The sequence below is a fragment of the Triturus cristatus genome, chromosome 12 (assembly GCF_964204655.1).
Source record: "Triturus cristatus chromosome 12, aTriCri1.1, whole genome shotgun sequence".
In the NCBI taxonomy this organism is placed as follows: domain Eukaryota; kingdom Metazoa; phylum Chordata; class Amphibia; order Caudata; family Salamandridae; genus Triturus; species Triturus cristatus.
Window position 1 is genome coordinate 51,207,171 of NC_140595.1, and position 27,481 is coordinate 51,234,651.

The 27,481-nt window shown below is 48.3% G+C and overlaps 1 protein-coding gene across 2 annotated transcripts in view; it reads right to left on the reverse strand.

Annotated features, from left to right (window-relative positions):
* Positions 1-2,666: 2,666 nt before the first annotated feature.
* The window catches only part of LOC146772429 (mucosa-associated lymphoid tissue lymphoma translocation protein 1-like), a 66,471-nt gene continuing 41,656 nt past the window's right edge, over positions 2,667-27,481 (reverse strand). For both annotated transcript variants that reach the window (XM_085639851.1, XM_085639852.1), the window contains exons 12-17: positions 26,937-27,011; positions 22,150-22,277; positions 15,040-15,189; positions 8,815-8,972; positions 7,476-7,610; positions 2,667-5,989 (exon numbers count right to left, since the gene is read on the reverse strand). In XM_085639851.1, the coding sequence (XP_085495977.1) occupies positions 5,642-5,989; positions 7,476-7,610; positions 8,815-8,972; positions 15,040-15,189; positions 22,150-22,277; positions 26,937-27,011 (994 nt within the window). In that variant the 3' untranslated portion in view covers positions 2,667-5,641. The remainder of the gene's footprint in view (positions 5,990-7,475; positions 7,611-8,814; positions 8,973-15,039; positions 15,190-22,149; positions 22,278-26,936; positions 27,012-27,481) is intronic.

Below are 27,481 nucleotides of genomic sequence, written 5' to 3' on the forward strand. Positions count from 1 at the left end.
ATTATTATAAGTCATTTTATTCTGGCCACATCCGAATCCTACAATAAAATTAATTGATTTAATTGGCTCCATTAGAATCAATACTCACTCTAAATATAATCCTATTTCTTCTAAACTATCTATTTAAACACATCCGCAAATGAATTACCTTACTTTAATCCTAATCCTAAACTGAGCAATTTAATTCAATTTAAAATCTTTAAAACTAATTAATGTATTTTGCACATAATTAATTACATTAAGTTAATACAATTATAAACCTTAGTTTAACCATTATTCTAATTCCAGCCTTCTATTTTATTAGCTAAACATATTTTTAATGTAATTGCATTCAATTATTTTCATACCAACACATTAATCTAACACAAACCCCAACCCCAAAACTTAAATTTTTAATAAAAACATTTTTCAGATACGTACTGTAATATTAACCATAAATGTAACTATGGTACATTAATACAAATCATTTAAATTTTTTTTTTAGTTTTTTCAAATTCTTATGCTACATTATACTTACCACTTTCCTGTTCCTTTGGGTGACGTGATAGTCTTACAAAGTAAAGGTGGTCCCGAAATAACAGCAGAGAAGTAAATATCAAAAGAAGTAAAGACGGGAACAGAAAGTTTGGACAACTCCCAATATCCCTCAATTGAGTTAGGACACTTACATATCTTGACACTCACCTGTTAAGGGGCTGTTGGGTCTGGTGGAGAACACGAATTAAATCCTTAAAGACTAATTAAATGCATAATCAATGCCCCCCTCTGGAAGACCAGCTTGATGGGACAGTCTTAAATTAACAACCTCCGCTGGGAGTCGTGCTCCGGAGCGCCAGTAACGAGGAACCGGCCAGCGTAAGTAATCGGGTTTGATGAAGGGACGCTGAGACTCGAGGAAAGGGCTGAGCTGGTCTTTCCACAAGATGTAATTGAAGGGATCGGTGAGCTTGGCGCCAGCTTTTCGCGCTGTCAGGGGTGACTGGGGAGACAGCGCTGTTCCTGGCATCCCCAACCCAATTTTTTTTTAAACTAAATTGTTACCATAATTTTTGAGGAAGTGCAGTTACTTATTGCAGATGAAGATGTCCCAAACCCTATTATTGTGATGCATCTGTCTTGCTGTGTTGTGCGTATGCCGATGTTGGGGCGACTTGAAAATAATGCATATACCAACAAGCGATGTTGGTTAGAAAGCAGCTGTCGAATGAGCATAGAAACTATTCAGCTCGCTGTAAGGTCATTCCTTAAACATGAGGCCTAAATGTACTTCGTGTTGCTTGGGGGTTAAAGCGTTGCTGCGCAACACTGCGCTGCGCCTGACTTTTTTTAATGGTAAGTAAACCAACACAAAGTTTTTCATATGTTTGTGCCATGCAATAGCCATGGAAAACATTAGTACATCACCCAACAATCCGTATTAAAAATCTCTTCAGTTACTGTTTTGCACACGCGCTTTGATTCCATCATACATGCGCTTTACAACAAAAAAACTCAATAGTGTGAGGAATTCCTTTGGCCTAAAATTACACCCTGGGAAAAAGGATCTTTAGCCAACTCGTAATTAGGGCCCAGTGTTTAAAATGATAATAAATGAAAACAAATACATCAACTGCCCCACACCATTCAACTATAGCACAGATTCAGTTGTGTCCTGTCATTTTATATTTAAACTTGTATATGAACTTAGAGTAGGGATACAAAACGTAGGTACAGAAAGGCAAGATTCATGCCTGATTTTCAGGGTAATTCCCAAAAACATTTACACACAATGGGCCGTATTCACGAAGGTAAATTCTGCCGTAAACGTATGCTTACGACCAAATGTACCTAAGGAAGTTAAAGTACTACGAATGAACACATTTCTACCTAGAACCCAGGAACTCCACTCTCCGGGGCTGTCATGGCATGGCAAAAGATATTTACACTTTTAGTAAAATAAAAGAAATTATATATACATGATTGAATTGAACAGAATTCTCCGACAAATCACAATTCATAAATATAACTTGTTGCTGATCACTTGATCACACCTCGCTTGTTATGAAATTGTTTTTGATTTGTCGGTTTTGACACGGAGGTGGTCCCTTCCTCAACTGGGGGGGCTGCCACATCTTGTACTGGTCTCGATTATGCTATTATTGGTTCTAGAAGTCTCCTCTATCTGATCATTTGTAAAGCGATCTGATACCCTCGTGGGCCATGCACCTCCGCCATAGTTGAGGAGCCGCCACTACCTTTTTCTCCTGTGCAAACTCCGCACAGTCGGAACAGAATCCAGCTGCGAATGTCACAAGACCTTCCTTAGAATGAACTCAGAAACCTGTGCCTAGTCCAGCATTCCATGCGTTTTCCTGGGAATATTGTGAATTTAGAAAATTTGGAAATCTGATCTCGCTCGTAGCTGTGGGTGCAGATGTGCTACTTTGTTTATGAAACAGGCTAATGGATCTGAATGAATCATTTATAGCAATGATCTACAAGCGTTTCAGTGCTGCGATGCATACCCACACATATTCTCGTTTAAGTTTCTTTCTACTTCACCTTGTTTTGGTGGACTGTACGGCCTCAGAGACCCAGGGATATGCGGGCATGAAGTCAAATAATCTTACTCGTGTGCTCACCCCCGCCCGTTTCTTTGGGGACAAAAAAAAGATAGGACAAAAGAGTTGGAAAATTACTTTCCGGAAAATCTAGACTTTATTAAAGACATGGAGGATATCATTAGGCATGAACCTCTTTAATTACATACATCAGAAGCAACATTTGAAAGAGAAAAACACAGGACTACCCACAGATTAGTTGGTACCAACCCAAACCCTTCCTCTTCACTGCTTCAAAGACAAAACCTACACCTAATCCACCAAGCTGTGTGAATGTCCTTTATCCACTCCTCGGATGTCTTCTTTCACACAAGATCTCAAACGCATTGTTCCTCTATAAAAGAACAGCAACATTCACTAACAAGCATTGGCAAAACTAACCGTTATGTCTTTTGTTCGGGGGAGTAGTTTGTAATGTTTAAGTGACTGAGTGTGGTGCCCCCAAACCACTAGAAAGAAACATCCCATAATGAGGCAATATCTGGGCTGCAACAGTGGGAGTAGGGTCCATTTGCTGAATATATCAAAATATGACTTAGTGGATACTTTTTACAGAAGGACCATAAGCCATAAACCCGACAAGGTGTTATCAGGAAACCTTAGTATTAGAAAGGGAAACATCCTTTACCACGCAACCATTACAACGCGGTATGGTTACATCGTGGTTTTAACAACGCAAGTCGTTACACCGACTTGCGCTGGAGGGCGCTGTAGGATAAGGAATAGTGTGAATTACTTTCCAACACCTTCCCTACTGTACGTAGACTGGAGTTGGAATAGTAATTCACACTATTCCTATGTCCAGCGCCCTCCAACGCAAGTCGATGTAATGACTTGCATTGTTAAAACCGCGATGTAACATACCACGTTGTAATGGTACGCGTTGTTACATCATACATCCTATTAGAAAATCAATGTACAAGGTGATCAGTGAATAACATTGTCTTTATGACAGTCTAAGTCATCCAAGCACCAAGTAGTTCCCAAACAAACAAAGCCATAAAACAGCAATTACATTATTTTTGTCAAGACAACATACGTACATAAAAGAATACACCCTGGATCTCAACGCATCATGTTGCAACTGAACTCTACTAAAAGGATTATTTGAAGCCCCATCAACAAAACCAATGTAACAATCTAAAATGCCATGGCCTTGCTAGACAGCCTATCCAAGCAAGGAAAACAAATGAAAAGAACATGAAAGGCAACTTCTGAAAGGGTTGATGCAACGCCTACTCGCTATGCACTTCTTCGTATTATACTGTTTTGAAGAATTGATGACATGAGGTCAGCAGGCAGCAACAGCTACACCCAAACCTGCTGGGGTCAGTGAGCACTTACATCAGCCATCGACTGCGGCACTCGAACCCACGAAATGAGCTGTCATAGTGCTTCTAGCTCGGTCTACGAACAGTCGCTGTACTCAACCACACACAGATAATTAATGGTACAAATACACATATATTCATCATGACTAGAGATTAAAAACCCGAGGCGAAAGTGAAAAACAGACAAGGTGGACAGCTTCAACTATTTTTATAACACAAAATAAACTACCCGTCTAAGATCGTTCCCTCGTACAACAGATATTCCTTAACTGGTTTATCACTATTCTCAAAAGACATGATTTAACACATATTATGAAATCCGAAACCCAAAGACAGGGAAAAAGACTGCTTTGCTGTCTAAGGAGCAGCATTTTAAAGAGGAAGGAATTGAAGAGTTTCTAATAATAAAGTGCAATTGGGAAGATTTTATGTGTTTCTCAGTTTCAGCGGTTCTCGACCTTTTGACTTCTATGGACCCCCCACTGAATCATTACTGGAATCCGGGGGCCCACACTGAGTCATTAACGAAGTCTGGGAAAGTCTACTGAATCATTACTGGAAGCTGGGGGACCCTGGCCTAAGCAATGTCTATGATTTGAACCTCAAAACAATACAGAAAAATACAGAAACAAGTATACACCAAACAAATACACAAATTATGGCATTTTAATTCACATACAAATATAGGACAATCGAAATTATAATAGGAAGGTTGGATTTTATTTCAAAATGTGTTTTTTTAATTCGAAAACCCGAAGCAATATGCTGGAAATAACATATTGAGTTGTCTATTTTGCTGCTAACGTGTGCTCTCTTTTTTGAAGAGTGATATCAGGGCTTCAGTTAGGGCCACCAGTAGTCCATACAACATTCTATTTGCAGCAGTTGTGCAGCTGCCTCAAATCCAAAGAAAGATAGCAACTTCATTTTTAATCGCCGATTGTAACTTCCTAAACATTTACGGGACGTTTTAATATTAATCTTCTAAACAGTTGCGGAACCCCTGAGTAGGCATGCGGAGCCCCAGTGGTCCACAGACCACAAATCGCTGCACTATTGTTTTAATTTTATGCATAGGTGCAGAAGTTTGGAATTAAAAAGATTACTGCTTCATGCCAGCCTCTGGTCTTGTCATACAACAAGGCTGAATTTCATATTAGCGGGTTGTGATGTGTCTAACGGAGCAGATATTAATGTGGACATTGAAACTGGGTTCTAAGATCACTCTTCAAGATCCCTCCTCAACAAACAGCAACCAAGTGAAGTAACTCGGAGACCCAACAACCTTTCTTGGCCCGGATCCCCATGGAGGATAATAAGGTTCTTGGGCAGCAACAGTTACGACAAGGTGAAAAATTGTGGAGGGCCAGTAATGGATAGTAACACCTTTGAGCTGTATTAGCGCCCCAGCCACCATGTAGACCTTTTGAGTTTATTAGCTTTAAACTGAAAATTGAATTAGTGCAAATAACAGAAAAATAACCAATGCAACGGAGAAGATATTACACAATGACACAAAGTCTCTCGAGCCCAGAAAAAGGACTCCGTTATTTTACCTACACAGGACAGGCGCGAGCACTAACTATGTACAGCTACAAAGGCTCAGCTCTGCCTTCCTGTCCTCTTCTGCATGGTCGGCTCTTTGGTGCTTAAAATAGCTGATATTAGTCCTTCGCGAACACTGCTGCTCCGCTGCATTATCTGAAAGACCTAGATCTCTGGACTCTGGGTCTCTTCAGGTACATTCACCCATGGGCCACCAGCCTCGTATAGGTCCAGGGAGCCGCTCAGACAATAGGCACTCGGAGTCCACTCTCCATATTCCATAACAGAGGAAGTTGGGCTAGCAGGGACACGTGAGGAGTCAATGCTGCTCCAACAGGAGCTTTGCCTGGACATGGGGATATGGCTACCGGTCAGGTCCACGGATTTGTTACCAGTCTGAAGGTTCAACTTGGCCACAAGAGGCTTGCCAATGTTAACCGCCTTATATTCCTCGATAAAGTCATCAATGCCATGGTATCGGTACTGCAGGCAGACAGTGAAGGCCAGGTCAGCCTAGAAGTCATACAAGAGGGGCAAATTAACAACCATACTCAAAGTCAATAAACAGAATACACAGACCAACAAAAAAGGCAATACAATCACTACATCTTTTATGGCAATACCCAATAAACTTCAACTAAGTCATCAAAAGACAGTATGACAAGACTCTGCATTTATAGTATAGAACAAGTATTGTTGGTAGGCATTTATTTCATAAAAACATACAGCAATTACAGCCACAACCTTATAAAAGCCCCGCTCTAACAGCAGGCACAAAGTCCACCACCTACGCAAATTCTAGGTTGTCTGCATCACAGTCAATCATAAGAGCCACAGAGCTGCTCACAACCACCAACTCTCAACAAATTTACATTTTGAAACAGCCACATTTTAAACACACAATTTCTTAGTAGGATACTCTCATACACCACGAATAAACGTCATTACTAACATCATTATGATCAAACACTCCTTCCAGTGTTAACAGTTCCACAATCACAAGCCTTCTGCAACTAAAAAGCAATTCATTTGTATGATTAATAAAAATGTTCTACATTATTTTACACCTAGATCTAGACGTGGCTATCTTTGATCAACTGCTATCTAGGTTCTAGCCATTCCTATCTTGAAAGGAGGAACACGTTGACCTGCTCCATCGGTAGATAAACAGGCGATTAGCGTCCTCTGTGGTAGGAAGCTTGATCCCCAATATACTGACAAGGTAAGACCGGGCAAGTACCAGAAGACCTGATCCCACGCTCTGCGAACCTTGAAGGTTACTCATGTGATATAATCGCAAGAAGGAGCTGGACCCACAGTACAGCCATGTCTCACGCAGTGAAGAGGACCATGGGTAGATGGATCATTCCGGGAGGGCAGGAAGATGGGGGAGGGCGTAAAAGTAGGTCAGGGCCTGGACTGTTCTCCCCTGTTAGGGGTGAGTTTTTAATATGTATTATATGGATTCTTTTGTAAAAAATATATATACCAAACTCCAAAAAACAATCACAACCACAGCCCAGCATACAAATTCAGCTAAATTACACATTTTCTCATATCCATAAACGTTCCCAATGACTGATAAAGCAATACATCACCAGACCATACTACAACGTAACATGACAAGCATTAAAACTACACACTTTCCACAGCAGGTGACAGAAAATTGCAAACCCTCTCACAAAAAGACATTAAAGACACACCTAAACTCACTGCATGCGTAAGCGTGCCATAAAGCTCTTTATAGAACCAAATACACAACCCAAAGGGGACCTGTGTCTACCACAAACTCAACGCTGATACAACATCATCACAGACATTTTGCTTCCACAAACTTTTTTGTTGCAGCATCCCACAGTCACAAGTTTAACACAATAACAAGCAAGGGAGAAAATAAAGTCCATTAACAAACACAATGGTTTTCCATTGCAGTCATGAGTACGCCAATCACCCACAATAACAGCGTATAACCCGAACCCCTACACACAATCGTCCGCACCTTGAGCTTCTGCAGGCCACGTATTCGGGTGTAGAGGCAACAGTCTGGGAGCTCTTTGGTCCGACTGGTAAAGATCATACAGCCCGTCTCTTCTGGACTTTCCTTGTTGGTGAACTTCAGATCGACTTCCAGGTCCTGAAAGAGTCAAGTGCTTGTGAATCACAGCTCACGGTGAGTTTGTGATCTAGGATATGCATAGGTGCAGCAGCAGACCCCAAAACTAAGCAAAAGGGGAGCAGCAAGCTAGTGCCTGCTAGCCGTAAGGCAACGTTTGCCATTTGAACTTTAACGGGGTATGGTATTTATCCAAGGAATGACAAAGGGAGCCGACAACAGCCAGGTCTTTTCTTCTGTTAACCTTCTGAAATAGTGGTCTCGTCACTGGCAGATCGAGTGGTTCAATTCAGTGTTCTCACTCAAACACAAATTTATTGTAAGTCGAAATATCGACTACAGAATCATCGTGCTACCTAAATATCAAAATCTACAAAAAAAGTGATGGATGGAATGCTTGACTTGATTTCAGCCACTGGTAGTAACTCGGGCAGTATCCCGGTCCATCATTATTTTGCCCACTATGCCACCTCAGTTTGGATTCAGCCATATGCAAATCAGTCTCGACCCTGTTCCAATGGGGACTGTCCACCCCGAACTGCCAGGCCAGGTCGATCCTGAACCAGAACACAAGCAACCCAGGACCGGTTTCACCCTTATTAGGGCTCATCAGTGGCGTATAGATTGGTTCCAGTGGCATAGTAGGCACAGGACCCATGTAAAACCCGTCCCACTTAGAGTGTCACACTGAAGTATACAAAAAAGTGACGCTTTTTATTGAGTTACAAGTGAACGATTAGATATGTTAGATCATTGTGAGCACCAGCAGAGTAAAAAGCCTCTTAGCACTGGTTTGCAAAAATGTTTTTTTTCTCTCTCTCTCTCTCTCTCTCTCTCTCTCTCTCTACCTCTCTCTACCTCTCTCGACCTCTCTCTCTCGACCTCTCTCTCTCTACCTCTCTCGACCTCTCTCTCTCTACCTCTCTCGACCCCACTGGCTCCCTCTCAAAACGCCAGAACAATAGCTCAGTGGGTTAATGTATGTGCTACAGCAATCTAGTTCAACTTTACAAGACACCTGTTCGAAAGGGCCAATCTAATTACACAATAAGCTTGACTCAGCCTCTCGCTCGCCTGAGCTGTATACAATTGGGGCCATCATAACAGGAGAGCAGTAGCCTCTTATTGACAGTGCTGCAGAGATGCTGGACAGTGGTAATCTGCACGTGGTATCTAAAGGAGAAAACAATGGAGCTCAAGGAAGGACAGGATTCAGACTCCTCACCTCAGGCATGTAGATCAGTTTCGCTTCACAGCTCAGCATCTCCTCTGGGATTTTCAAAATTTTTGTGTAAATGATCAAGATGTTCGAGAACTCTGCTGCAAAACCCAACTGGACCAGAACTCCGCAATCAAACTGCAGATGCCGGCTCTCCGGGAGTACTGTGAAGGAAAGGGGAGATATCAATAGATGGGAGGGGCCAAGGGGGTAGGGCTCTTTCAGTGATTTGGAAAGGAGGATGTGCTGAGAAGATGAGCAGGGAAGTAGGGATGCAGGATGAGAGGAGGACATCAGTGGGTACCGGTGTATGACAAGGGTGCACCGCTGGAGGATGTGGGTTACTAAAGAAGAAGCGCTTAGGGAGAAACACAGCATATCAATGGGGATCATAATGGTCATAAAAAGAGCAGCGGCAGGTTACAACTGCCGAGGATGCTGCTGAGAACATCAGGGGACACTCAACATAGAGGAGGGTTGAGTGGACAATAGTTGAGTGCCGGCGAAGACTTTAGAGAAGACAGTTGCCGCTCAATACAGATCAAGAGATTAATGGAGGACTAATGCAGGTTCAGAGCTTAATTTGTAAACAAATAAGTAGCAGGGCTCTCGTCAGGAGGCCGATGCAGCTTGCACAGCATATTTCCCCTGCTATGCTGCCAATGATAGTAACAACACAACTATTAACTAACCATCACACTCCTACAAGTGTGACAATTCAGACTATTCCAGGCCCCCGAAGCTATAAGAATGGTTTGGGCAGCAGGCAATAGTCATTTTTTATGTATATGAACTCAATAATTAACTGTTGTTTTGATCATCTCTAAATTAGCCAGACAACGCCACCTTGTGGCAGACTATCGCAAGCACCGGTGTTGACAATTAAGTGCCTGTGCCGAGCACCGGAGTCCACCGGCTCAAATTAAGCACTGCATGGGCTGGAGGCTGCTGTTGAGAACGGTAATGGGAATGCTGGGGATAGAGAATGAATGGGGCACAGCATTGGGTTACTTATCAAGGATGCTCCAGAGGGCAGGGCAAGTTACAGAAGATGAAGAGGTTATGGAGGGCAGTGGCATGTCAAGGAGGATGGAAGATGCTATAGACTGTAGAAGGTTACAGGGGATAGCGGATGCTGTTAAGACAGGTGCTAGGAATGGACATTGGTGCCTGCTTCTTGCGCCCCCCGCACACCCATGGGAACTTTGATATCATGGAAGGGACAGCACATACCTCAACGTCCCCTTCTACAGCACGGATCTGGCTAACACACATTTTGCACTGATGCAGGGGGGTGTTCCTCATTTGCTTAGTGGCAGCTCCCATGCTGACGAGGTGACACTGACTTTAGGCCTGCACTGTATTACAGAAGCAGGTGCAGTGGCAAAGGAGGCGGGCTGATTGTGCTGCACAAAGAGGTGGTGCAAGTCAGTGTGTGCTGCTTATTTTGAGGAGGGTATAAAGCGGTTGAAGGGCCCTCCTAGGGTGAGTTCACTGGACCTACCTGCAGGGGAATCTCTACCTTCCTTTAACACATAGGGCAGGTTGCTGCTTGCATTGAAAGGCAGACCAGTGGCTTCAAACAGCCTGTCAGACTTTAACTAGTGCAGGTTTGAGTTTGCACCTGCACTCTGAAAAGCACATTCACCATAAAAGGGTCAATGCTCCAGTCTGCTCCCGGTGCGCACAGCAGGGGCGGCTCCTCTGCTATGGCGGAGGAGCGTCGCCCCACTGCTTTTAAGCAGTGCATTGCAAAGTAAAAGAAACATAAAATGATAATAACTGAGTTATTATAATGTTTTGTTTACTGCTGCTTTGCGGGCAGGCGGGTGGGCAGGGCTGCTCTGCTCTCGGAGCAGGGCAGGGGAGGAGTGGTTTACCCACTCCTAAGTGCGCAGTGACTGTTGGTTGGCCCTCTCAGGCCCAGGCCCCCATTCCCTGGCTGAGCGTCCACCCAGGATGCTCAGATCAATCACAACTCTGCATTGCAGCGTTGTGATTAGTCAGGGGAGCCTGGGTGCTTACCAATCACAACGCTGCATTGCAGCGTTGTGATTGGTCAAGGGAGCCTGGCGGTGCTTCCTGTGCCCCAATCCAACCAGGAGAACAGGAGCAGAGACGTGGTACCCGGCGTGGCAAGGTAAGTGCTTATTTTATTGTTCTTTTTTTAAATTGCTCACCATTTACGCCTCACTGCTAGTATTGTGTGGGAATTGTTGGAACTTGCTGGGGAATTTAAAAGGAGGGCAAATCTTTTTAACTCTGAATTTTCGCTGCATTATATGTTTTTAATTTGACTGTAACTGGAGCTGTGTTCAATGCTCCTCCAGGGTTGATAATTACGGTGTAGGTCACCGCTCTAGCTGATTGCAACCTGCCACTCCTCCCCCCACGTGATCCCGCGTACTCGGGCTCATTAGGAGCCGAGGACGCGAACGCGAAGCGGACGCCTCACTGCTAGTATTGTGTGGGAATTGTTAGAACTTGCTAGGGGAATTTAAAAGGAGGGAAAATCTTTTTAACTCTGAATTTTCTCCGCATTATATGTTTTTAATTTGACTGTAACTGGAGCTGTGTTCAATGCTCCTCCAGGGCTGATACTTACGGTGTAGGTCACCGCTCTAGCTGATTGCAACCTGCCATTCCCCCCCCCCACGTGATCCCGCGTACTCGGGCTCATTAGGAGCCAATGAAGCGAACGCGCAGCGGGCGCGCCAAAGGCACGCGTAAGGCAAGCCCGTTTGCGCCCGTCCGCGCCCGAACGGGACCAAGGGCCAGAACCCCTGCGAGTTCTAAGACTAGAAAAACTATCTACTCACATGATCAACTCATGAATTTGAAAACAGAGGTACCGCATAATTGCCTACACTCTATGTGCTGTGACTCTCCCTCCCCACGATGCTCTCATTGCGGCTATGAAACTGATCACCGCCAAGGCGGACATGAATCCTTATTGGAGGAGAAAAAATTTAAAATGTTCCTTCTCAAATGCCGCTCCCTTGTTAAACATGCAGTGGAAATCCACATGCTAATGGAAGATGAAAAGCCAGATATCTTATTTCTTACTGAGACTTGGCTAGACAAAGACTCGGACTATGTTATTTCTGAAACTCTTCCTCCTCATTATTTGATTCAGAGGCATGATCGAGAGTGTGGGCGTGGAGGAGGTATTGCTAATATTTACAAGGAAGAATTTAAATGCCGCTTCTCAAGTAGTCCTATATCGCAATGTGAGAGCATTTTTTTTTCAATCCAACTATCCCCTACCTCTACCTTTTCAGGTATACTACTTTACCGCCCGCCTGGCTCGACTGCTCCTTTCTGTCAAGTTCTGATAGATAGTGTAACTAATTTTGCCAGTTCTCTACCCAACTTTACGATTCTGGGAGATTTTAACACTCATTTTGATAAAATGAAACACCCCCAAATAACAGAGCTTGTTGAGGGATTAGAGACCTTTCAGTTCGCTCAAAAAGTCTCTGGACCCACACACATTAAAAATCATCTATTGGATCCCATTTTTTCTAACATCCAGTCTTTGACGGCATCCCAACCTATTCCCCTTCCTTGGACTGATCATTTCCTGATTCCTTTATTATGGGTCAGGCAGGAATTAAAACCGGTAGTGCAGAACACAAAAAAGTCTATTCGTACTTGGACAACCCTCTCTTGGAATATGTGGGAAAGTGAACTGGAACTCACCCGTCCCCCACTTCACTCTAATCCTATAATGGCCAATGACATCTTCAATAATTGGCTGGAGTCTTCGTTAAATAAAATTTTGCCCAAAAAAAAGATACAGGTGAAAACGGGCTCTAAAAAGAATCCGTGGTATTCCCCAGAACTTAGAAAACTCAAACAAGAGTGTAAAAGATGCGAAAGGCAATGGAGGAAAGGCTTCTTACTGACCAACAGAACTAAATATAGGAATGCTATTAGAGCTTATAAAATAGAGATAAAATCTGCACAAAGTATTTGTTTCCATGAAAAAATAACATCTGCAGCTAACTCTCCAAGGAAAATCTTTCAGATTGCAAAGTCTCTCTTGGCACCCCCCTCTCCCTGTCCCATTCGGGAGAATGTTCAATCCTGGTGTAATCAGATGGCAAACTTTTTCTCAGAAAAAATTCAAACTATCTATAAATCCTTTCCTTTGAAGGTAGATGTACATCTGCTCCACCAAATGGAGTCAAGGTTAGAACAGCCTCTCCTGGTAGAACTTCCTCTTGTAGATGAGCTGGAGGTAGATGGAATTCTTACTCATCTTAAATCTGGCTCCTCCTCCTACTGCTCTTTTCAAAATTAGGAAAACCATTTTATCAGCTTTGGTTGATCTGTTGATCTTATCAATGCCTCGTTTTGCACAGGTATTGTTCCTCCCCTGTGGAAAAAGGCAATGGTTAGGGCCCTGTTGAAAAAGCCCAACCTGAATATGGAAGACTGGTCGAATTACAGACCTATATCCCTGCTCCCAGGTGTCTGTAAAATTGCATAGAAGCATGTTAATTCTGTGTTATCTAGCTTCCTTGAAAAGAACGCCTTGCTGCATTCATCGCAGACCGGCTTTGGGGCACAACAGGGCACCGAGTCCGCGCTCCTGTCGGTGGTGGAGGAATCCAGGAAGATCTTAGATAACGGAGGCTGTGCTGCAATTATCTTACTAGACCTCAGCGCAGCCTTCGATACTGTGAACCACTCACTCCTGATTAAACGTCTTCAAGACATTGGGGTCAGGGGTGCTGTATTGAAATGGCTCAGTTCTTTTTTGGAAGACAGAGTCTTCTCCATTTTTGCGGATGACTGCAACTCTGACCCAGTACCGCTTTCGTGTGGAGTCCCCGAGGGCTCAGCATTAAGCCCCACCCTGTTCAACGTCTACCTGAGTTCACTGGCAAGCATTGTCACCCCGTTCGGGGTGCACATTGTCACCTATGCAGATGATACTCAGCTAGTTGTTTCTTTGAACAATGATGACAACTCAGGAGGGGCTCTCACGGCATGTCTGGAGAGAGTGGCTAGCTGGATGGAGGCATCCTACCTGAAGCTTAATGGAGCAAAAACGGAGGATATGCTTCTCGGTAAAGTAACATCTATAACCATTGAATCCTGGTGGCCGGTTAGCCTTGGACCCCCAACCACCCCTAAAAAAACCATAAAAAGTTTAGGAATCGTTTTAGACACCAATCTTGACTTTAACCCCTTCAGTGCCCATGACGAGATGGTCTCGTCATGGGCTGCGGTTGCGCTGTGCCCATGACGAGACCATCTCGTCATGAACTCCGCCCGCTAATAGAAAGCCCGGCACAGGGCGGGGAAAGGGCGTGGCACACAAGGGGTTAAGGAACAGGCGCGAAAAGTTGCAGGCACCTGTTACGGTCTTCTGCGGATGATTAGGAGGATTCTCCCCATGCTCCCCTTTTTGGCTAGAAGACTACTGGTACAGGCACTTATCCTGTCTAGGTTGGATTACGCAAATGCCATTTACCTTGGAACCCCGTTGTCTATTACTAAAGTATTGCAGACTTTACAAAATTGTGCAGCTCGACTCTTGCTGAATCTTCTGAAACGTCTATCAGCCAGACCAGCACTATCCTCATTACACTGGCTCCCCATTCAGGAGAGGATCAAATTTAAATATATGTGTATCATACAAAAATCTCTGACTGGGAAATGATCCATGCTGATTGAGGCCATGATGCACCCCTATCAACCACAAAGAACTCTAAGATCAGAGGACAAATACCTGTTGACAGTTCCTAGAGTAAAACGCACCAGATGTGGAGGCCGTAGGTTCTCCTACTGTGGGGCGAAACTCTGGAACATGGCCCCCCTGCATATCCGGTCTCAAATAAACAACGTTCACTTTCGTAAACAGCTAACAACCTTACTTTTCCCATGAACGATTACTAATGAGTAGAGTGTCCGTTAGCGCGGGGATGCCTCCGGGTAACCAGGCGCTTTACAAATGCTCTTTCATTCATTCATTTACCCCCTCCTCGCCCCCTCGTGCGCCCACACCTGACCCGCCACTCGCGAACCATGCTGGCTGCCACTGGCACATAGTTAAGGGTCCCTGGTGCCACAGACTGGGACAATGCGGCGCCCTATATGTAATATGGCCCCTGGTGCAGTTTCTTTAAGAGGAATTGTTTTACTATATCTTGTGAAAGACTAATATTAGCAATGTTTAAGGGTGCACCCTGAGTACACACTTGTGGCATCTGTACTGACCATGAGCCCTGGACCACTGCAGATTCCGGACCGACAGTTCATCAGAGCCTTCGGGCGTCTTAATCCGGTCTGTGAGGGCGCGCCTCTCGGACAGGTTGCTGCGCAGCTCCAGAGCCTGCTTCCCCCTGGTGATCTCACACGTTCCCATATCTGCAATACAAGAAGCAAATGAAACGAGGTGGACGAACCAAACAAGACAAAAAACACAAAACACAACCACTCTTGTGCCTCCATGAAGCGATAAACTCAGGATTATTTAATTTGAGTGTTCAGCACCGGAAAGCATGAACCTCCCGAACGTGAAAAATGAATCTCTGGCATCTATTCAGATGGGAGCAAACCAAAGCAGAAGAGGGGTGCCACTCAGGCGAAGCAGTGCAAGCCGCTCTAGCTGGGATGAAAAGTTTAGGTTTCAAGCCTGGTTGCCTCCCTGGGAGAAGGCAACCAAATCTGGAAAACCTCATTACCTGGCTGCTACAGGTGAGATTGGGATCTCAGCATCACTGAGCTGAGGGTGTCTTTCATTTAATTCCCTGACAATTATCATAGGTGGATTGGCCTAAAAGAATCTTTTTTGGCATTCATAGGTGGGTGACCTCTGAAAGTCCAGTGTTCCTGCTCTTTCCTGTCCAGCCTTTGCCATCCTCTGACGTCAGGCCCTTGCTAATTATTCAGGCCCTGTCCTTGCCAGCCTATCAGGCCCGGCCACTCTTTGCCACTCCCTCACATCCAGCCATTGCCACTACTCATGCCTAGCCCTTTATTTCACTCTCAGGCTCATCCCTCCTGCACCTGTCACGCCCAGCCCTGCCGCCCTCTCAAGCCCAGCCCTGCCACCCTCTCACGCCCAGACCTGCCGCCCTCTCACACCCAGCCCTACCGCCCTTTCACGCCCAGCCCTTCCACCCTCTCCCACCAGCCACCCCCTCACACCCAGCCTTACCACTCTCTTACACCTAGCCTTGCTGTGAGAAGTTGGCCTGGTATATGCTGTCCACTAGTTATAGTGGGCACCTTGTACCAGTCCAAACAACCCTTATTGATGAATAGGTTTAAAGACAACCTTTATTGAAAGCTGTACTAGTGGTAGCTGTGGAGAGCAGCCTTCAGGACAAGTCTTGAAGGAGTGTAAAGCAGCTTGGTTTACCAGATTATAACCTCTTGAATCACTAAATGAAAGGAGAACCACACAAGGTATATATAAAATATATGTATTTATTTCTAAACACTCACTACTAGTCTCTTTATGAGATTTGAGTCCAAGATACACAATAATACAGTTCTAAAACGACAGTAAATGGCACAATACACAGTGGGCCCCGGGGGGGGAGGGGGGGGGGGGGGGGGGGTACCAAACCATATATTAAGAAAGTGGAATAAGAACCACGACTTGACTAGACACAGTGCCTAGAGCACGTAGAATCGCTGGGACCCCAAGAAACCACCCAAGGTAGTGACACAGGAGACCCACGGGGGACGCGTGCAGTGTGAGAACACAGGCGCGAGTCCCGTACTATTCTATGGGAAAGTCGTGGTTGGAATTTTAGAAGTTAAGGACACTTAGGAGAGGACTTTGAGCAAACCCCTTTAGACTTAGGGGGTTCTAGGGCCAACACCCACGGGAGCACGGGAGTACTCGTGTTACCTCACCCAGGAAAGCCGGGTGCATAGGTGTCAAATGGTGTCGGGAATCGTCGTTGATTTCAATGGCGATCTGCTGCAAAGTGCTGGTGCCGGGAAGAAGAAAAGTGCCTGGTGTGATTGAAGATCAGAAGAACCTGAAAGCAGAGGGGACAGAGTCTGGGTCACTAGCCAGTGGCCAGGGACACGATAGACGAATGCTCACCGATGTCGCGTGTTTCAGGTGCGAAGAGGTGAAGCTTGACTCTGCAGCCACGAGGACCAGGAGGCGTCGACGATGACCAGGAGCTGGATTCGAGCTGTCCCACGAAGGATGTCGAGTGCTGCGGTGTCGGTGCTCGGATTGAACCCAACAAGCCTTGGCAACAGCAACCCACGCAGGAAGAAAAAAGATGCTTCGGTGTGGACCAGCAAGGTCCTGGGGACTCCCCAAGCGATGGAGAGTCAGGGCACGTCTGGAGCAACCAGGGAAGCCCAATTAAAGTTAGAGTTGCCTTCACAGGGACCCACCAGTCGACGGACGAGGAATCGCGAAGGGACCTTGAGAGGAATCACACAATACCAGCCCACGGGACACTCACTGACTGTAGGCCAATAATCTTCGGTGGAGACACTGCTCGGGGTGTGGACTACAAGTAGCCCAAAGCACAGCCTCAAGGATCGACGAGTAGCATATGCACTTGCAAATGTGCACGGTGTCCAGGGGTTCCGGTTCCACGGTCCCCACGATGGCTACAGGTCTCAGCTTTGCTGGGAGCTCGGGTCGGCCTCTGGAAAGTCTGGGAACCCTCCTCCTGTATTGCAAATTCTTCGGAGTCCGCCGGGAGCTTCGGAGATGCAAACCGGTCAGATGCGTCTTAGGTGCCTGCCTTGCAGGGGAGTAACTCCTTTACTCCAAGGGAGATTCTTTAGTCATCTAGCGCCTTGTAGAACGTCGAAGTTCCAGGATTATGTATCAGAGTTTCGTCCAGGTAAAATCTAAAGTCCTGTAGCCAGGTGTTCCGATCTTATACCCAAGGAAGGGGTGGGACAAACTCTAGGGAGCCACCTATGGGAGGGTCAGGAAAGAGGGGTGGCTACACCCATTTCCTTTGTCCAGTTTCGTGCCAGAGCAGGGGTTGGTAGCCCCTGCAACCGGTTTAAGCTGGACTATGCACAGACTTCAAAGCACTCTTGAAGTGCACCCACCCAGCCCCAATACACTAAAGCCTGTCTGAGAGATGGTCACACCTCCCTGTGACAGGAAACCTATTGTCCAGGCCTTCCCTGCCGGAGTTTCATCCAGCAGCAGGAGGGCAGACTCGTGTCTGTGGCTGGCAGCATCCATTTTGTGATGCCAGGGTCTGTTAAGCTGGTACCAGGTATACCGGTGCTGTCATGGTTCTCCCTCTAGAAGGGTGGGATCATACTCCCACACCAGTTACTAGTGTGGGGTTACGATGCCAAGGTGTTTGACACCAAACACGACATGTTTCCATGCAGTCATCCCAAAGTTAGCATTTACCGCGAGGTTATAATGCACTTAAGAGTATATGGTTTGGCTGCATCACAAACAACCCTGGAATAAAGGTTCCGAAAGCTGCAGAGTTGCTCTGCTCATGCATGGTCACCCTCTCACATGAAACCCAGCACCCTGCCTTCAGGATTTTAAAGGCCTGCCATAGGGGTTACTGATAGGTTTACACGTGCAGTGATCTGGAGAGATATAGGTAACCTATATCTCAGTAAGGGGTGCATACACCACCTTACTCAGGCTGCAGTAGCAGACCTGTGGTGTCATTTTGGAAGGCTTCCCAGGGGTGGCACAATACATGCTGCAGCCCCTGGTAGGCCTCTGGGGTACCTATGCCCTGGGTACATAGTATACCATATACTAGGGACTTATAAGGGTACCCCAGAATCCAATCTGGAGTGTAATCAATCAATCAATCAGTGACACTTGTAAAGCGCGCTACATACCCGTAGGGTCTCAAGGCGCTGGGGGGGGGGGAGGGGGGGGGGGGGTGCCGCTACTGCTCGAACAGCCAGGTCTTCAGCTTCTTCCTGAAGGAGAGGTGGTCTTGGGTCAGGCGCAGGTCGGTAGGGAGGGAGTTCCAGGTCTTGGCGGCCAGGTAGGAGAAGGACCTTCCTCCTGTAGTCGCTCTTCGGATGCGGGGGACGGCGGCGAGGGCGTGGTTGGCTGATCGGAGGTGGCGTTTGGGAGCGTGGAAGTTGACTCGGCTGTTGAGGTAGCTCGGGCCTTGGTCGTGTAGGGCTTTGCGTGCATGGGTGAGGAGGCGGAAGGTGATTCTTTTGTTGACGGGGAGCCAGTGAAGGTCTCTCAGATGTCCGGAGATGTGGCTGGTTCGTGGGATGTCGAGGATGAGTCTGGCTGAGGCGTTCTGGATCCGCTGGAGTCTCTTCTGGAGCTTGGCGGTGGTACCGGCGTAGAGGGTGTTGCCGTAGTCCAGTCGGCTGGTGACGAGGGCCTGGGTGACGGTCTTCCTGGTCTCGGTGGGGATCCACCAGAAGATCTTCCGTAGCATGCGTAGGATGTTGAAGCACGCCGAGGAGACGTTGTTGACTTGCCTGGTCATGGAGAGGGAGGAGTCCAGGAGGAAGCCCAGGTTGCGTGCATGGTCTGTCGGTTTGGGTGCGGTGCCCAGGGCGGGAGGCCACCAGGAGTCGTCCCAGGCGGAGGGTGAGGAGCCCAGGATGAGGACCTCCGTCTTGTCCGAGTTCAGTTTCAGGCGGCTGGTCGTCATCCACTCGGCTACCTCTTTCATCCCTTCGTGCAGGTTGGATCTGGCGGCGGCGGGGTCGTTGGTCAGGGAGAGGATCAGTTGGGTGTCGTCGGCGTAGGAGATTATGCTGAGGTTGTGTTTGCGTACGATGGCCGCGAGGGGGCTCATGTAGACGTTGAAGAGGGTGGGGCTCAGAGATGATCCTTGAGGGACGCCGCAGGTGACTTCGGAGGCCTCTGACTTGTACGGTGGTAGGCGGACTCTCTGTGTTCTTCCGTCGAGGAAGGAGATGATCCAGTCCAGCGCCTTGTCCTGGATTCCGATGTTGCTGAGGCGCCGTACTAGGGTGCGGTGGCAGACCGTGTCGAATGCCGCAGAGAGGTCTAGGAGGATGAGGGCCGCTGTTTCTCCATTGTCCATCAGGGCTCGGATGTCATCGGTGGCGGCGATGAGGGCGGTCTCGGTGCTGTGATTGGCTCGGAAGCCGGACTGTGAGGGGTCGAGGGATCCGTTTGTCTCGAGGAAGGCGGCCATCTGCTTGTTGACGGTCTTCTCGATGACTTTGGCTGGAAACGGGAGGAGCGAGATGGGGCGGTAATTCTTGAGGTCGGTGGGGTCCGCTGTAGGTTTCTTTAGTAGGGCGCTGAGTTCGGCGTGCTTCCAGCTCTCAGGGAAGATGGTGGTGTCGAAGGAAGTGTTGATGATGTCTCGCAGGTGGGGTGCGATGACAGCGTCGGCCTTGTTGAAGACGTGGTGAGGGCAGGGGTCGGTCGGTGATCCGGAGTGGATGGAGTTCATCGTGCGGATGGTGTCTTCGGTGCTGATCGGGGTCCAGGCGTGGAGGGTGGTGGTGGGGGGTGGTTGTTCGGTCATGGTGTGCGTTGGTTGGTTGTTGAAGCTGTTATGTATGTCCGCGATCTTGTTGTGGAAGTATGAAGCGAGGGAGTTGCAGAGGTCTTGCGATGGGGTGATGTCGTTGTTTCCTGCGCTGGGGTTGGAAAGCTCTTTCACGATGTTGAAGAGTTCCTTGCAGTTGTGTGCGTTGTTGTCCAACCGGTCTTTGAATGCTGTTTTCTTGGCGGCGCGGATCAGCTGGTGGTGTTTCCGGGTGGCAAGTTTGAAGGAGGTCCTGTTGTCTGGTGTCGGTTCCCTTCTCCAGACTTTCTCGAGGGCTCGGCAGTTCTTCTTGGAGCTCTTGAGTTCGTCGGTGAACCATGGGGCCTTCTTGCTGCCGGGTCTGCTAGGCGGGGTCCTCAGTGGGGCGAGTTCGTCCGCGCAGTTGCTGATCCACTTCGTGAGGTTGTCGGCGGCTTGGCTGGGCTTCGCTGAGCTGGCAGGAGGGTGCTGGTTCAGGGAGGTGGCGAGCTGGTCTGCTGTGATCTTGTTCCAGCTTCTGCGGGCTGCCTGTTGCTGGTGTTGGTGGGTCGTCGTTCTCTTGAAGGTGAAGTGGACGCAGCTGTGGTCCGTCCATTGAAGCTCTGTGGCGTGGCTGAAGTCTATGTCTGTGCTGGATGAGAAGACTGCGTCGAGTGTGTGTCCGGCGAGGTGGGTGGGGGTGGACACCAGTTGCTTGAGTCCCAGGTTGGCGAGGTTGTCGAGCAGGGTGCTGGTGTTGCGGTCGTTGTTGTTCTCCAGATGGAAGTTGAGGTCTCCCAGGAGGATGTAGTCGGCGGAGGGGAGGGCATGCGGGCTGACGAAGTCGGCGATGTCCTCGCTGAATTGTGTGCGTGGTCCAGGGGGTCGGTAGATCAGGGTGCCTCTGAGGGTGGTGTTCGGGTTGGTGTGGATCTGGAAATGCAGGTGTTCGGCGCTGGTCAGGGTGTTGTCGGTGCTGGTCGTGAGACGGATGGTGTTCCTGTGGATGATGGCGATGCCTCCTCCCATCTGGTTGGCGTTTCGGTCCCTCCGGACGACCTTGTAGCCCTCTGGGATAGCGATGGCGATGTCGGGAGCTGAAGAGGCGTTCATCCAGGTCTCCGTGAGGAAGGCGACGTCAGTACCTAAACCTAAAGTACTGGTAATACATTTAGAGAGGAAGCAGCTAGGCTGGGGTCCTGGTTAGCAGGGACCCAGCCAGACTAAAGTCGAAAAACAGTGAAACATCAGCAAAAAGTGGAGGTAACTATAAGAAGCAGATCCTACTCTCCGGCACCTGCTGCCCTTTCAAGCCCAGCCTTGCTGCCCCATCATGCCTAGCCCTGCTGTCCTCTCATGCCCAGCTGCCCTCTCACGCCCAGCCCTACCAACCTCTCACGCCCAGCCCTATGATCCTCTCATGCCCAGGCCTGCCACCCTCTCCTCCCCAGCCCTGCCGCCCTCTCATGCCCAGCCCGCCGCCCTCTCAAGCCCAGCCCTGCCGCCCTCTCACGCCCAGCCCTGCCGCCCTCTCATATCCAGCCCTGCTACCTACTCAAGCCCTGCTGCTCTCTCACACCCAGCCCTGCTGCCCTATCATGCCCTGCAGCCCTCTCATGCCCTGCCCTGCCGCCCTCTCATGCCCAGCCCTGCCACTCTCATGCCCAGCCCTGCTGCCCTCTCATGCCCAGCCCTGCCGCTCTCACACCGAGCCCTGCCACCCTCTCATGTCCTGCCCTGCCGCCCTCACACCCAGCCCTGCCGCCCTCATATCCTGCCCTGCCGCCCTCTCATACCCAGCCCTGCCACCCTCTCACACCGTCTTGCCACCCTCTCAAACCCAGCCTTGCCGCCCTCTCACACCCAGCACTCGCCATCCTCCATGCCTCACCTTCAGCCACCTTGTCGAGGAGGACGGTGATCTTCTCGTCCACCAGCAGCCACTTCTTCAGAAAGCTGATGAAGATGCCATTGGAGAGTCCACCTTGGTTTATCTCGTAGGCTTCAGCATCGGCACACCTGCAGGGGGCGCAGAGAGAGTTACAAGGAGGAGGGCGGGAACTGGGGTCAGAAGGTTGAAGAGGGCCAGAGCTGGAATCACAAGGAGGAGGGCAAGAGCTGGAGTTACATGCAGGAGGGCGGAAGCAGGGGTCACAAGGAGGAGAGCGGATGCAGGAATCTCAAAGAGGAGGGCAGGGGTCACAAGGAGGAGGGCAGGGGTCACAAGGAGGAGGGCAGGGGTCACAAGGAGGAGGGCGGGGGCAGGAGTCACAATGAGGAGGGCAGGAGCTGGAGTTACATGCAAGAGGGCAGGAGCAAGGGTCATAGGGAGGAGGGCGGATGCAGGGGTCACACGGAGGAGGGCGGGAGCCGGGGTCACAAGGAGGAGGGCAGCCAGGGTCACAAGGAGGAGGGCGGGAACCAGGGTCACAAGGAGGAAGGCGGGAGCCAGGGTCACAAGGAGGAAGGCGGGAGCCAGGGTCACAAGGAGGAGGGCGGGAGCAGGAGTCACAAGTAGGAGGGCGGGAGCAGGAGTCACAAGAAGAAGAGCAGAAGCAGGGGTCACAAGGACGTGGGAAGGAGCAGGAATCACAAGGAAGAGGGCAGGAGCCAAGGTCTCAAGGAGGAGGGTGAGAGCAGGGGTCACAAGGAAGAAGGCGGGAGCAGGAGTCTCAAGGAGAAGGGTGCAAGCAGAAGTCACAAGGAGGAGGGAGGGAGCAGGTGTCACAAGGAGGAGGGCGGGAGCAGGAGTCACAAGGAGGAGGGCGGGAGCAGGAGTCACAAGGAGGAGGGCGGGAGCAGAAGTCACAAGGAGGAGGGCGGGAGCAGAAGTCACAAGGAGGAGGGCGGGAGCAGAAGTCACAAGGAAGAGGACAGGAGTCACAAGGAGGAGATCAGGAGCTGGAGTTACAGGCAGGAGAGCAGGAGCAGGGATCACAAGGAAGAGGAAGAGGGAAGGAGCAGGGGTCACAAGGAGAAGGGCAGGAGCTGAGGTCACAAAGAGGGCAGGAGCTGAGGTCCCAAGGAGGGGAGCAGGGGTCACAAGAATGAGATCAGGGGTCACAAGGGGGAGTGCGGCAGCAGGAGTCATAAGAAGGAGGGCGGAAGCAGGGGTCACAAGGAGGAGGGCAGGATCAAGGGTCATACGGAGAAAGGCAAGAGCAGGGGTCGCAAGAAGGACGGCAGGAGTCACAAGAAGAAGAGCAGGAGCCGAGATCATAAGGAGGAGGGCAGGTGCTGATGGCATAAGAAAGAGGGCAGGGGTCTTAAAAGAAGGTGAAGGAGCCGGAGTTACAAGAAGCGGGTAGGAGCTGACGTAACAAGAATGAGGCGGGCATGAGCTTGAGTCAAAGGAGAGGCAGAAAAGCAGGAGCGAGGATCAGAAGGAGGAGGAGGGCTGTAGATGGGGTCTCAAGGAGAAGAGGTGCAGGGGGGTCACAAGAGGGGAGGCAGGAACTGGAGTCAGACGACAGTAGGCAGAAACTCAGCATGAATCACACGCAGCAGAAAACAATCACTCCAGACTGAGCTCTGATCAAGATCTTGGAAAGAACAAAAGTCACAGAAAACTGTACCCACCCAAGCACAATGCAGAAGTGACTGCGAGGGGCTAAGAATACCCTCTATCGCGGCATTTTAAACTGGAACACTACACATACACTCAATACATTTAGAAGTGTTGACGAGGCATGGCCTGCATGGGACAGGAGACAGACGTGAAATATACCCCATAGCTACATGTTTAAACTGGGCTGCAGGGGCTGCCAGAAGAACCGGTGAGAGGTTGGGGGAGCGGGCTGTCGCCCTTCCTGGTCCTAGAGCCGGAGGAGGCGTGTTTAGGGCAACCTTAAAAGCAGAGATTGGAGGGAAGCAGTTCTAGCTGTGGGGTCTGAGTGGACCCAAGGACCTGAATCGTGAAGGGGCACACTGGTTCCTGAATGACCAAGTGATGGTGGTAGACAGTGTGCTAAGCTGTCTGCTGGGAGAAGTTCATCAAAACGTTAAATGTTGGGGGGCTGTGCACTGCCTTGCAGACCAGCGTTAAGAGTCTATAATGTACCCAGTGCTTGGACAGGAACCCGATGTTGGCAGAGAGAGGAGCAAATCAGCATGGGAGGTTAAAGAGATTGTCTGTCCAAGTAGAAGGGATAATGTTGATGTCAACTAGGAGGCTGTTGCGCTAGTCAAATGTACACATCATGGCATACTGCACTACACATGTAAGCAACCTATTATGAACAACACTGCCAGAGTTTACTGAAGGAACATATGTCTGGAAGGGCAGAGAAGGACATACCATCTAATTGGTGAATGGAACTTGGATGAAGTGGCAAAGGTGCAGTCGCGAGCAGCGGGGCAACACCAACATCCTAAACCGACCCAGAGAATCAGCTGAGAGTTTTGCGATATTCCGTTGCACTTACATACACGACTACATTTAGAAGCAGAAAAGAGGGAGGTTTTGTAAATGAAACAGGGGAATTTATTTTCCCGATTGGCTTGCATTCAAGTGAAAGTAATTTCAGTTGGAACAAAGGTAAAATATAGGTATTTTTGGCTTTAAGAATCGGGGTCTCCCGTCTGTATCATTGTGTATGCTCTTAGTAAAGGCTCTTTTTTGAAGCACTTAATGAGAAACAGCACTGATCCGTCAGAACTGGGAGCATTCAACACCACTTATCGTCTGCGTTGTATGAAGCTTCTTGAGTGACGGCGCCCCGTTACCGGGGCCATAAATCAGGCCCACAAAAGCAGGAGTTTGCCAGAAGCGGAAGCAGCAGAATCAGGAAATGAGCCCACGGACAGCAGACTAGGAAATGAACACATGGAAGCACCTGGATACCTTGTTGGGTGATTACCCGCTCTTTACAAATCCTGACTGATTGATTGATAGAATTAGAGCAGCAGCCATTAGCGGGTGACACAGACGAGAGGGGGGTGGGACACCATGAACTGATAGCACAGAAGAAAAGGAACAGAGTCGCTAATTGAGTTTGAGTCCCACACTTCGGTCTCACTTGTGGTGTGAGTATCACACCTTGGTGCCCACTCACAATTCTGTGGATTAAATATCAAAGCTTGGCTGTTACAATACTCCCTTGCTGGGAGTCCTACTTCCGGCTGCTCAGTCTCACATCTGGACAGTCTCAATGGCCCCACTGGCCCTAACCACGGATTTTACGCCAGTAGCTCTTATATTTTACTCCTGTGATTCCTCTTTCTAGAGAGCTCCACTGAAGTACAGACTGGGGCCTGAGTGGCCATAGGCTCATCTGTGGAGTAAGAGGGGGTCAAGAAACTGAAACTGAAGGGACATGAGTTTCAAAAGACATTCCTGCTTGGAGCGACCACTGCAAGAACATGGGCTGCTCTGCATGAGGGGCGAGAGTTTCTGATTACAAAGATACACGAAGAGGGAGAAAGAAAAGAGACATTGAGTAGTCACAGGGGCAGGCAAAAGAATAAGGAATAACCCGCATGCACTGCAGAAAGACAAAAAGCAGCAGAGACAGATGTAGACTATGGCAAGATGGAGAAAACACATCATGGTTGGCACGGTGGCCATAGCGCCTACAAGAACCTGGATTTCAGACTGCTGAGAACAGGAAGTGGGGGGCACTGAGCAGTGGTGGAACAGTAAATGCAATGCTTAGTTTGTGCCAGAGTGGGCAACAAGACTCATTTTTGGGGACTGGGCTTATTTATTGTCATCAGACTTTGACTCAGAACAATAAATAAGCCTGACAAGGAAGAAAGGAGGAGGAAGAGAAAGACTGGAAAAAGTAAAACAACGCTGGGATGAAAAAGTGCCTGCAAGAGTGAGATAAAGAAACAGGAACTGTAGATAATGAAAGAAGGAGGTGCGAGGTGGAATCAAGTTGGAGCGGCTTTGGAATTCATGCAATAAAGAGACAGGAAGTGTAGGGGGTGGAAGAAAAAGGGATGAGGTGGAATCAAGACTAGGCAGACTCAGAATTCATGAGATAAAGAGACAGGAAGTGTAGGGTGGTGGAAGAAAGAGGCATGAGGTGGAATCAAGACTAGGCAGCCTAGGTATTCATGAGATAAAGGGACAAGAAGTGTAGGGGGGTGGAAGAGAGAGGTAGGCATCCTTGGCATTCATGAGATAAAGAGACAGGAAGTGTAGGGGATGGAAGAAAGAGGCATGAGGTGGAATCAAGACCAGACAGCCTCAGTATTCAACAACCCAAGCATTCACCAGTTCCTAAAGAACATTTGGGGCTCCTGAACTTACTTATTTATTTCTACAATTGAAGCACTAAGTAAACAGTAATAGCCACATATAGCATCAATATGTGCTCTGAAACACACATGACCAGGGCTTTGGTTGTATATTATATGGCAGACTCAGAAACAATAGAAAACATTTCAGTGCCTCATAATAAAGCCATCGCTCTCGCCCGCAGTCCCTTCCAAGGGGGAAGTATCGGAACAAACCGAAAAGTGGTAATGGGTGACTAGACAGCCACTTCCTAAAAGGTGGAAAAAGGGAAGAAAGACAACAAAGAAACAATAACTCACTAAGTTTGAACTGAGCCCAAGAGCCACTGACTCTGGCCATAGAGGGTACCTTGGCAAGGCTCATAGTGCCCACTCCCATCTCCTAGGGGGCTCCACATCTGATGCAGACTATGGAAGGGAAATTAAATCACCTACGTGGCGTATCCGAAAACGATGTTGGCGGTGACCTTGAGCGCGCCAATCTGGGGTATGACGTCATCATTCATATTCCTAAAAAACAGAAAAAGAACAGAAAATTTCACAAACTAACTGGGTTAAAATATATACTTTAGAGGTTTTCAGCTCAGTAAAGTAAGTTGGTGCCGGTTTGTTCCACAAGGGGGGACTTTAGCCAGACAACTGTGCCTTTGCTGAGCGAATTGCACACACACCCACACCATCACGTGAACACATGCCTCTTTATTTTGTCGTCTTGTATTTCAACGGACTTGAAACTAAATGTAAAAATCATTCTCTCTTTTCCATGGGATGGTGTAAGTTTTTCAGTGGGCACCTCCTGAAAGGTGAGGCAGGCTCCCCATGCAGAAGTGTCCATCAACTAATTAGGTGAAAGTTTAAGCTCCTGTTTCTCCCATTGGAGGGTCTCTTACCATTGCTTTCCGCTTCCATCCTTTACCTCTCCCTATTTTTAATGTTTACTCATCCCCTTCACAGTAGTATACAATCAGAATGAAGATTCA